This window comes from Phascolarctos cinereus, unplaced genomic scaffold (assembly GCF_003287225.1).
Source record: "Phascolarctos cinereus isolate Bilbo 61053 unplaced genomic scaffold, phaCin_HiC Scaffold_1;HRSCAF=81, whole genome shotgun sequence".
In the NCBI taxonomy this organism is placed as follows: Eukaryota; Metazoa; Chordata; class Mammalia; order Diprotodontia; family Phascolarctidae; genus Phascolarctos; species Phascolarctos cinereus.
The window spans coordinates 84564768-84576783 of record NW_027555514.1 but is presented as its reverse complement, the minus strand read 5'-3'; the positions used below and the strand labels follow the sequence as shown (position 1 = coordinate 84576783).

The window sequence follows — 12016 nt, the reverse complement described above, 5'->3', positions numbered from 1 at the left end:
CCTGATAGATGAGTTTTGCATAAATAATGGAAGTTCTATAAAAGCTAAAACTAAGGCAACTTAATATTGCTAGCAGTTTTAAAATGATCAATTCACCTTTGTCAACTAGTGGCATTTCCAAGAATTCCCCTAAGCTAAGGTATAGGTTTTTAGAATTTAATATAGTTTAACTAAAGAGAAATTTCATTTAGAAATAACATTTTGTGAAAGACTTGGGAAAGAAACATTCCACTGCATTGCTTTGTAAAAGACAAACTGATTAAAAACAAGACCTGCTCAAATATGTGTGCACAAAGGAAAATTTTCTTTAATTAAAAATGTCATTGAAAACCTCTGTAAATCCAAAAATTAATACCACCAACATGCAAATCTCTGATTATTGTGGGAAAATATATCTTTAGTCAATATCTACTTCCCTAAATTTTAATGTTTTCTGGATTTAGCTTAAATATTATTTCTGACACATTCTTGTCACATACTTAAAAAAAAACATTTCTATTGTATTATTTTCCCATTAAGAAATCTTTAAGTCTATTTGTGCACTAGAGGACTTAAAAGGTGATATGGTCATGTGAAAACATTCATATAATTTGATGAGACAATGCTACTACATGAAAAATGTTTGATCTTTACTTTAGAAAGTTGCTGGATTTGTTCCTATTATTCCTAACTCCCTGCAGGTTAAAGTATGTCTATATAAGTGAGTACAGAATAAATAAAATAAAGATGTGTTTCAGAAGGTGGTCAAGTTCCTAAGAGAAAAAAATTCCTAATTAAAGATCACACATGAAAGTGTTAACCAAAGCTCTCAAAAGCAGAATGAATTTTCATCTCAATTTTTCAGCTAAACTTACCCAAGGTTCTTGACATTACAGGTAATGCAGAACTCAAGACCAAGATTGAAACACAATTTCCAATTATCTGTTTCAAGAAAGAAAAAAAGAGGTGATAGTTAAACAGCAGGTGGAAGAAAAAATTCATTAGTTAAAATTCTAGAAAATTTGTAATCCTTGTTTTGTTTACTTATTAATGAAAATTTATAATTCTCAATATAGAACTGAAAAGCTAGTAAGAAATCCTTTTTCTGAGCATACATTTAACATCACATCCTGAATTCCTAAAAGAAACTTCAGAAATATAATATTAAAGCCATCACTTACCTCCACCACTTAAGAGATAATAGAATATGATTTATGGAAGTGAGTACTGACTGTGAACTTTAGGTGTTAATTTGAAAAAATTTATATATTCACTTACATATACCAAAAAATATACCAAAAAAATCAAAATAGCACCAAATTTTCTAAATTACTTTCCACAAACTTTCTCATTTCTTTAATAATGACTTAACAACAAATAATTATAGGCACAAACCTACCTACGTTCTAGTAACTAATTCTCTATTTATGCCAAGCTTATTGTTATTATCTTATATTTTGAAATAAAGCACATCATTAAAATATTTTTATCTTAAAAGAAAAATACTAAGAAAATATTATTTTCTAGCAGTTAAACTAGATATTACACATCTCAACACAGATCTAGCTTGCCTTCAAAAAAGTTCTAGCAAACCAAAAGCAATAATTGTAGGCTTTTTCCAAAACCCTTTCCAATAATCAAATGAAAACAACAAATATGGAACAGAAAAAAAAAACTAAGTTATAACGTTAATTTTTCTTCTTAATTTGCGGCCCTTCTTTAACAAAATGTTTGGACATTTTGTTTGATTCACTATATATAAGATTTTGGTTTTTTGAAACAAGTGTCAAATTGTGGAAAGTCAAATTAACTTCAAGTTGCAAAATGTAACTGAACAGAACCCTTTAGTCTAATTTTAATTATTTAAATTTGAAAAGCTTTGTCTCTACTACTTGTAGCAAATAAGTTCTTCAGATTTCAAACAAGCTCCTGAAGTACAGTTAGCACAATCAAAGTTACTCATTAGCAATACGTTTTCATTGGAGGCGAAAAAGTCCTTTCACTAGCTTTTCTATAGCTGGTTAACAAGCTCTGCTATTTCAGGCGTTTTACAAGTGAATGGATGCCATCCAAACTAAACAGAGCACATCCTTTTTCCCACTCATTCAGCATTTTGAAAATCTTCCAGTTTGTGTTTGCGCAGCTTACAAACAAATACTGATCACAGTAAATGAGCCATTCAGGACAATTACTAAATAAAACAGTCAGTATGTCTTGGGTGGCAAAAGGGTGGCCATCAGCACCTCAATCTTTACCTTACCTTTGTCATAGTCGTGTCATCCTTCCTGGGAGTAAAGCTCCCAAAAAAGCGGAGGCTGTAGAAGCCGACTACGGAGGACACCATAAGGTAACTGTGAGAATCAAGGAGAAAAGCTCTCCAAAGGAATGCAAGTTTCACTTCGGTTCTCAGCAGTGTCCAAAAAGCCTTAAGAACCAAAGGAAAAACAAAACAAAACAAAACAAAAAACACTTCGAGTGCTTGAGAAGGATTGACCTGGTCTTTTCTCTCCCTTCCCAGGAAAGTGTCTTAGTAAACTACCAGTGTCCCAGAAAACTAGACAGAATACTTGTTAACAGACAGAATTCCTACTTTTAAAAAGGATACAAAATCAAAATTATTTCAAGTGCTGCTCCCACAAAACCAAAAGTAGAAAGGGAAGCATTTCCTATGCCAGGCCCCTAGAAAGAAAAACATTTAAAAATTTTTTTCAAAATTTCAGTGGTATAGGCATTTGGTTTCCCTAAATTTAGTAACTCTGATACATATATGACTATTAAAAAATGACAGTCACTTATTTTGGAATATATAGGCTTTCAAGGGCAAATAAAACATGACATTTAGAATGTGGCTTCTTTATTTGACTTCTTAAGATTCTGAATTACTTCATAATACTTTTGAGATATCATATGTAATTCATTTACTCATCATGTAAGGTGTTTACAGTGTTAACATTCTTGTGAGAGAGAAAAAGGGTTGTGTTGCTATTCTAGAAGAAATTGGGGTTGTGGAGAGAAATCACTGAAGGGAAAAATACTGAAAACTAGAATAATCTCACCAAAATAGAATATGTGGTCACCCTGATGCTGAAATGTGTCACACCAATGATGCAATTTAAAATGTGAAGCACCATGGATGTTCTTTGTGACAAGAACAAAAACTCCAAAAGTGAATGGGTATGTCCAATTCCTATTCTTGTACTTTAAAGAAGGAAACAAATTGCTATTGCCCAAAGCTTTCTTGGGACACAGAACAAAGGGTAATGAAAAAGGATATATCTGCCTGTCCCTAGTTATTTAGAAAATATAATATGAATACCTCAAAGCCTTGATGAATTCCTCAACCTAAATCTAGAATTTTAAAGAAGAGAGGCTTAGGTCCATGGCTGAAAAAGCAGGAAAACAAGGCCAATATTATAAATAATATGGTGGTCAATCAAAAGAAATTCAATGCGAAAAATGGGTAAAACTATGGAGCCAATTCAATTTGTCAAGCAAGAGAAACACTTTTACAGCTAACAAAAAGGACTGTACATGAAAATTTCTATACCAAGAAATAGACTAACCTACTTGTGATATAAATAACAGCTATTAAAAATAGTTCATGGTCTTTTTATTATTATATGGTGTTTTTTTTTTAAAGCCTAGTAATGAAATTTGAAAGTATAACAATTCTGGGTAATGAAAGAAAGGGAGCCTTCCAGATGAAATTCTAATGCAACAATCACACATGGGAGAGGGAGAAAGGGATAAAAGGAGTTTGGGTCATATTAGACATCTCAATCTAAGATAATAGAGTAAAACATTTAAATGTCATGTAGACAAATATAAATTTAAAACTAATACGTAAGTCGTATTTGTATACAAACACAAAAGTCATATTTAGTTAAAAAGCAAGGAGCAATAACCATGGCAGGGACTAGGAATCCGTCAGCTCTCCTTTAATCAATCCAGGGAGGAGGAGAAGGAATTTCAGGAACTATTTAAATGATGGGGGGGGGAGAAGAGAAACAGCTTAGTCGGCTGGGAAAGGGAACATTTCAGAATTCCCACAGCACAAGTGGACAATGTCCCTCCCCTGCTCAAGAAGCTTCTGTGGCTTCCTATAGCCTCTAAAGTAAAATACAAACCTGGGTTTGGCATAGAAAGCTCTTTTTCCACTCTGACTCTGATTTGTTCCTGCAGATTGATTTTCTATTACCCCTCCTAAATAGCAGGTGCCTTTACACAGCATTCCACATCCCACCTTTGGACTGGCTATCCCCTTCATCTTGGCACATTCTCCCTTTACTTCACAGCTCTTAATGTTCCTAGTTCCCTTCAAAGTGCAACCTTCTACATGAGGCCCTTCCACATTTCCTTAACTATTGTTAAAGACCTTCCACTCTGCCCCTCTGGATCTACTGTTTAGATATTTTCTTCTTACTTAACCTATATTCAAATTATTACTATGCCTAACTCTCCCCACCCAGAACATAAGGTCCTTAAACGCAGGAAGAGTGCTTGATGTTTATCTCTGTGTTCTCAGTGTCCAGCTCAGTGCCAGACACAAAGTAGGAACTCAATGAATTACTGAGCTGAATTGAATATGGCAAAGCTAAAGAGAAGGCCTGGAGAGGAGTGAGTTCGTTCATGTACCCATTCTTCTTCAATGATTCACTGGATCCATGACCTTACTGACGTGGGTACTTTTTCAAAGGCTACAGACTGCTAAGCATCTATACTTTCTCATCTTTTATAAGACTGATATATCATCTAGCCCAAATGTTGGGGGCCTTCTTCTAGGCCTGTAGGGTATCAATACAGTCTGCAGGTTGTCCATCTGTTTTATCCTTCATGGTTTTACATCTCTTTGTATTTTTATGGCATTTCTTGTATACATCATTGGTAACGTGCTGAAGATTATTTAAACATATTACACATCTTTCCACTGACCTACAATTTTAGCTCTTTGTAGACTGTGATATTCTCTAATTTGCAGTCTAGAACACTGGTAGAAAAACTGACATTTAGAAAACTGGTTTTTGTTTCATGGAAAATTCTAAAGTTGTTTTTTAAAAAAAACTTAGGTATGAACTTCCCAAATGCAATCTAGCTCTCTCTTCCTCCTACTTAATTCTAGATCCAACTAAATATTCACCTATAATGTCCATCCAAGACAGAGCTATCAATGCATCCACTCAATCCCTCCATTCAGCACACATTTACTGAGCACATATTATGTATGTGATACTTAATTGGCTACTGTGGAACTGCTGCTCTCTAAATGTACAAAGGGAACATAAAGCCTAGGAGAAATGAAATAGTCTAGGATACTCTGTTAGAAGGCTTTGGGTCAGGTTAAGAATTTAAACTATCTACTATGCAGCAGAAAGATGTAATAATAAAAAGAGGACAACAGTTATGGAGATAGAGAACTTTTAACAACCAAATTTGTTTTAATAAAATTTATTGGGAACTTACTATACATAAAGCACCATGATAAGTACTAGGGAACAAAAAAAAATTGTCTCTGCCCTCAAAAAGCTTACATCTTCAAGAAAGGGCTCTGGTAGTGGAAATTAAAAGTAACTAGAAGGCATCATGTTACAGTCAAAAGAGCTCTGGAGTAAAAGAACCTGCGTTCAAGTCTCACCACAGACACAACTTATGTGTCTCCAAGTAAGTCAATTAGCCTCCCAAGGCATCAGTTTCTTCATCTATAAAGTGAAAAGGTTAAGGTAGATAAACTCTAAGGTCACTTCCAGCTTCCTATACTCTGCTCCTAATATGGGCTAGGAATTTCACAAAAGTGACTTCTGCCTTTAAGCTATAACAGTAGGGTTAGAAGTGGAGGAGATGAAGAAGAGGTGGCAGGAGTTCAAAGTTCAAAGACTAAGATGAGCAAAAAGTACTCAGTGATTCCTTCTTAAATCAGCCTCTCTGATCATAATTTTAACAATATTTTATTGCAAAAATACAATACACAATTTGCTTACCTGACTTTGATAACTAGTGGTATTAATCAACACTCATAAAATTATTAAAACTTCTCTACAAATATGAAACTTTGCAGTGACCTTTATCTAGACACAAATGTGTGTATGTGTATTTTGTAATAACTATCTTCTATATCTTCCACAAATTTAATTCTTAATGACATCATTGTGGCATGATCTTAATGGCAATAAAAGTAGTGTCCAAGTCCTGGAAGGGACTACCATGTTGGAAAGGCTCCAAAGTATGGTCCCAGCAACGGACTTAGTTTGCTTTCCAAGAACCAATCAGCTAACTATGAAGGGATTCATCACAAGTAGTCTAGCCACCCAATAATGAATTCTTTGGCTATGACAAAACAAAATGAAACAAAATAAAAAATGGTACGTGGTCTTATGGCCCTTCCACTTGCACAGTGATGGCAGCAGAATAGAAGAAAAGGGGTTAGAAAAGCTAAAAATTACAACTTCTAGGTCATCTCTAAACTTTAACTTAGCTGTTAATACTCTGAATGTGAGATCCTTGTCCAATGACCAACAGGTAGACACTACTACTGGAACTAAATTTTATCAATTCTGGCATTCTTTCTATAAACAAAACCAGAAGAAAACAGGAAGTCAGAGCTAAATAGAAGGATGAATCAAAGGTTCTTCCCCTGCAGAGGTAAATAAAGGAACTGGCAGAGTTAGTGTTATCATGTGCCTATCATTTCTTGGGGCATTTGGTCAACTTTGCTGCAGTGCTCATGATAAATATTTGTAAAAAGATCAGTATGAAAATAATAGCACCTTATACAACAATATCTGCTGGAGAGGATGAAGAGGCAGAGAGATTATAAAAAGAACTCCTATACTTTGTTCCTTGGGGAATTCAACGCAAAGGTAAGACTAGATGATGACTGCAAATATACGTGTGTGTGTGTGTGTGTGTGTGTGTGTGTTTTATGAAAACATGAATTTTGGAAAAAAGAATGAGACCTGTAAATTATCCGATGTCTCAAGCCTATAGAAGCAGTTGGGTGGAGCAGTGGGTAAAGTGCTGGACCTGGAATCAGAAAAACCAGAGTCCAAGTCTGCCCTAAGACATTTACTAGCTGTGGGATCCTGGGCAGGTCACTCAACCTCCATCTGCCTCAGTTTCCTCATCTGTAAAATGGGGGTAATAATAGCACCTACTCCGCAAGATAGCTCTAAGGATAAAAATAAGACACTATTTATAAAGCACTTTGCAAATCTTAAAATGCCATGTAAAAGCCATCTATTGTTGTTATCATTATCATTTTTTATTACATACTATGAATAAAAAAATAATCAAAAGGTACTAAATATGTAAGCACAAAATAATATTTTAAAATGAAGCATATTATATATTAATGGAAAGGAAATGATTCATCATTGATGCAGGCCTCACTCCTGAATCAATTAACTGTGTATTCAGAGCACAATTGGCTAGAGTCAAGATTAAAATAAATCTAAAGCTAGAAAAATAAATATAAAGCTAGGGAAAAAAAAAACACCATGACCTGCTGTTGAAACAACTCAATTCTGACCTATTAAAACAAGTTACTGAAAATAAAAATTGGTCAAATAAATGAAAGAAAGGATACAAACATGGACTATAATAAATCCATACAGGTTTAATTAATAAAAAATCAACTGCCATTATAAAGAGACCAAAAGAACCCAAAAAATGTCTTAGTCAGCAAATACTTGACATATTTGTCAAGCAAAGAGAAAACCTAAAAGCAAAACTTTAGAATACACACTTATTTGTAAAACGAGAATGATGATTAAAGATTATTTTGCTGTAGTCTTAAGTATGAAACACTCTCCAGGGGTGGGGAACCTGTGGCCTCCGGGACACATGTGGCCCACTAGGTCTTCAAGAGCGGTCCTTTGACTGAATCCAAACTTCACAGGACAAATCCCCTTAATAAAAGGACTTCTTCTGTAAAACTTGGATTTAGTGAAAAGGCCACACCCAAGGACCTAGACAGCCACATGTGGCCTTGAGGCTGCAGATTCCCCACCCCTGCCTAGTCTCTGAGAAATAAAAGTATCACAAAGAGCAATAGAGTGATACATTTTGGGTGTGATCAAGCTGTAACATATAACAAATTAAGAACTAGGAAGAACTGGAGTAAAGATAGTTATTAGAGAAATGAAAGAAGATGGATGATGGAATGGTCTCATAGAAAAGGCAAAACATAACAAGTAGACAGCCTAATTCTCCAGTGGTAATCTCACAACTATATCTGGAGAAAGTAAGGAAGGCCCCCAGCACATTGGGTAGAACTTATGGGAGGGCATGGATAGGAGAGCACAAGACATGCAAGCATCGATTATAACCTAGATCCTTAGAGAAAATATTGAACTCATTGAGATCGGGGCAGCGAGGTAGTACAGTGAATAGAGCACCAGACCAGGAGGATCTGAGTTCAAATTAGGCCTCAGACACTTGACACTTACTAGCTGTGTGACCCTGGGCAAGTCAATTAACCCCACTGCCTAGCCAAAAAACAAAACAAAACAAAGCAAAAAAACTCATTGAGATCATAGGTCCACTGAAGTACCTTCTAAAATGAGGAGATACTCAAATAAGATAAATTTTTGAATATATTAAAACATTGTTTTTATTTAAGTTCCCACAGAAAAGTTACTCCCTAAAAAAAAAAAAGGTACATTCCATTTCCCTGCAACAAGTGTGTATTCCCATTCATTTTAATAAAACATGAGACTGAACTAATCTTAGGCATGTCTCCTTTAAGCTAAGTATCTGGATCTTATGAAGACATAATGCATTTGATTAATTGCATTCATTTCAACATTTTGTAAATTGGTAGTTTCTTAAAGAAAAAAACTGAGTTATATTTTTTAAAACGTTAAGATAACTTCCAGACCTTGTATCTAAATTTAAGCCATATAGTTGAATAAAAATGCTACTTACCATTCCAATTTTTAAAAAATTAGGAAAGGGGGATCATAATCATAAACAGTCTATGAGAGTTTTTTTTTTGTACAAAGAAAAAGATACTAGAATTCTCAATACATTATATAAAACATTAAATAAATGAAACTTTTTAGTTTTACTGTTTGGAATACTCCAAGGACAAAAACAGGTACATCTGTGAAAGGAAAGAGTAGTGAAAGTTTTACTTTACCCTCGATCCCTTTGGCATTGCAGTTTCATCAACCAAGAGGCAAAGAATGTTGCAGGCAACCAGCAGGACTGAAATGGACTAGAAAAAACAAGAAGGATGTTAACGAAGTGTGCACTAGTCCATAAAGCTCATTTTCGTTTTAAGGCAATGCAGCTGGTTTTACAGAACTTTCTAATATACACAGAATAAAACTTTAGTTAATGAATATTATTAAGCAGAACCCTTGGAGATAATGGCAGATATACAGGATATCCATTACAAATGAAGAAACTTGAAGCTCCCAAAGATCTGAATTCTACATTCAAAAGCTGCTTAAGAAAAATCTTGGGGCAGCTAGGTGGTGCAGTGGATAGAGGACCGGCCCTGGATTCAGGAGGACCTGCATTCAAATCCGGCCTCAGACACATAACACTTACTAGCTGTGTGACTTTGAGCAAGTCACTTAACCCCATTACCTAACAGAAAGAAAGAAAGAAAGAAAGAAAGAAAGAAAGAAAGAAAGAAAGAAAGAAAGAAAGAAAGAAAGAAAGAAAGAAAGAAAGAAAGAAAGAAAGAAAGAAAGATCTTAACTTCTTTTCCTGGTGAAGGAAGGATGGAAAAATCTCATTTTGTAGATTCCATGAGGATTTATCCCACATTGAGGGTTTCTGGGATCTTGCTATCAAAAGCCATTTTGGGGGCATGCTGAATACATTCAAACTCTTAAGAGTGGGAAGCCACTCTGATTCACAAGAATGCTACTTAACTATACTTTTACTTTAAAGCTAGTTACTACACTTCATTTTAGAGTCAATCTGAAAATAAATAAGCAATGTTTTGCTTTTCCCAAACCATAGAGAAATTCTTACTGTTTCAATAAGAAGAAGGACCATCACAGCAGGATACACCAAATTCCGTTCCCACGCTGAAGCTTTTTTTCGTCTCTCTTTTCAAGAAAAGAATGAAAAAGAAATTTAATGATTCAATTTCAATGTTCTCTATAATATCTGCAGTTTAAAATTTTCACCAATAATAGGTAAAGAAACTGCTTCAGTTTTCTTCCAGCCAAGTCACTGGCTAGAAACCAGAGATTTTTTTTTTTCCCATTCAGCAGTTTGACCCAGTGATGACCGGTCTCTAAAGACATGCTTAAGTTTGTTTTTTAAAGTCATCATATTGGAATACAGACATGATTATTTCCTTTAAAAACTACAATTCTAAAAACAGTATAGTGCATGAGTAGATGACCCAAAACTTGCTAGACATGAGTAACTTTTCACATTTCGGCTCACATAACTGACTCAGAGCTATTCTGCTTTTCCTCAACTAAAGAGACTCATTCCCTTCCATGAAGTATGGCAATCCAGTTTTTTAACCAATTATAGGAGATCAGCTGACCCAGATAGCACTTGAAAACATCATTCCTTTACCAAAAGAAACTTACTACAAACCGTACAGCTTTTCAGTTCAATAGATTTTAATCTTATTTTACCTTATCAAATCCAGACAAGAGCAATAATTAAGAAACTGTTCCATTCCCATCACCCCCAAAAAGTATTTTATATCATAATTTTCACTAAAATAAATCCATGAATGTAGATCTTTAATGAAAATATTTTTTTCAAATACACTGATGGAAAGAAAAGTTCTGTGCTTATATATTTTTCTGGGTTATTAGGCAAATTATTGGGCTATCTGTGGTTTTTAAAGGAAAAAAAAGGGGTAGCAGTACTTGACTGGTTGTGGAAGAACATACATAGTGAGGTCAATAAAAATAAAAAGTCTCTCCTTTTTATTCCTTCCACCAAGGAAAACTCCTCAACTAGTGTTCCACCACAGAAAGGGACAACCACTACCTAAGACTTAACCAAGAATTTTAAAAAAGTGAATTCCTTCATCTCTCTCCTCCTGCCAATAAAATTGATTCAACTTAGTCAGTCAATAAATACTTATTAAGCACCTCCTATGTGACAGATGCTATGCTAGGTGCTTGGGGATATTTTTTTCAGTTCTTTTTAAAAATTTTTTTTTCTTTTTCAACATTCACTTCCATAAGATTCTGAGTTTTAAATTTTCTACCTTCTCTTTCCTCCCCCACAAAGGTGGCATGCAATCTGATATAGGTTCTACTTATACATTCATATTAAGCATATTTTCACATTAGTCATGATGTAAAGAAGAATTAGAACTAGTGGGAGGAACTATGAAAATGAAGCAATAAAACAAAACAACAAAAGAAAAGGAGAGCAAATAATATGCTTGCATATGCATTCAGACTCCATAGTTCTATCTTTGGATGTGGGTATCATTTTCTATCATGAGTCTTTTGGAGTTGTCTTAGATCCTTGCATTGCTGAGAAGAGCCAAGTTTAACAGTCATAGTACAATGTGGCTATTACTGTGTACAATGTTCCTCTGGTTCTGCTCACTTCACTCAGCATCAGTTCATATAAGTCTTTCCAGGTTTTTTCTGAAGTCTGCCTGCTTATCATTTCTTATAGCACAATAGTATTCCATTATATTCATGTACCACAACTTATTCAGCCATTCCCCAATTGACAGGCATCCCCTCAATTTCCAATTCTTTGCTACCACAAAAAGAGCTGCTTAAATATTTTTGTATATGTGGGTCTTTTTCCCAATTTTATAATCTCTTTGGGATACAGCCCTAGAAGTACTATTGCTGGGTCAAAGTGTATACACAATTTTATAGCACTTGGGGCACAGTTCCAAATTGCTCTCCAGAATGGTTGGCTCAGTTCACAACTTCATCAACAATATATTAGTGTTCCAACATTCCCACATCTTCTCCCACATTTATCATTTTCTTGTTTTGTCATGTCAATCTGACAGGTTTGATGTGGTACCTCACAGTTCTTTTGATTTGCATTTCTCTAATCAATAGTGATTTAGAGCATTTTTTCA

At 34.6% G+C, this 12016-nt stretch overlaps 1 protein-coding gene across 4 annotated transcripts in view; it reads right to left on the bottom strand.

Annotated features, from left to right (window-relative positions):
* LMBR1 (limb development membrane protein 1) overlaps nucleotides 1–12016 on the bottom strand; it is a 189195-nt gene that overhangs the window by 31508 nt on the left and 145671 nt on the right. For 2 of the 4 annotated variants that reach the window (XM_021009600.2, XM_078152609.1), the window contains 5 exons: nucleotides 9961–10037; nucleotides 9113–9190; nucleotides 2585–2658; nucleotides 2240–2330; nucleotides 855–921 (listed from right to left, as the gene is read on the bottom strand). In XM_021009600.2, the coding sequence (XP_020865259.1) occupies nucleotides 855–921; nucleotides 2240–2330; nucleotides 2585–2658; nucleotides 9113–9190; nucleotides 9961–10037 (387 nt within the window). Of the gene's footprint in view, nucleotides 1–854; nucleotides 922–2239; nucleotides 2405–2584; nucleotides 2659–9112; nucleotides 9191–9960; nucleotides 10038–12016 lie in introns of all 4 variants that reach the window. The other 2 variants (XM_078152605.1, XM_021009601.2) reach the window with 2 other exon arrangements.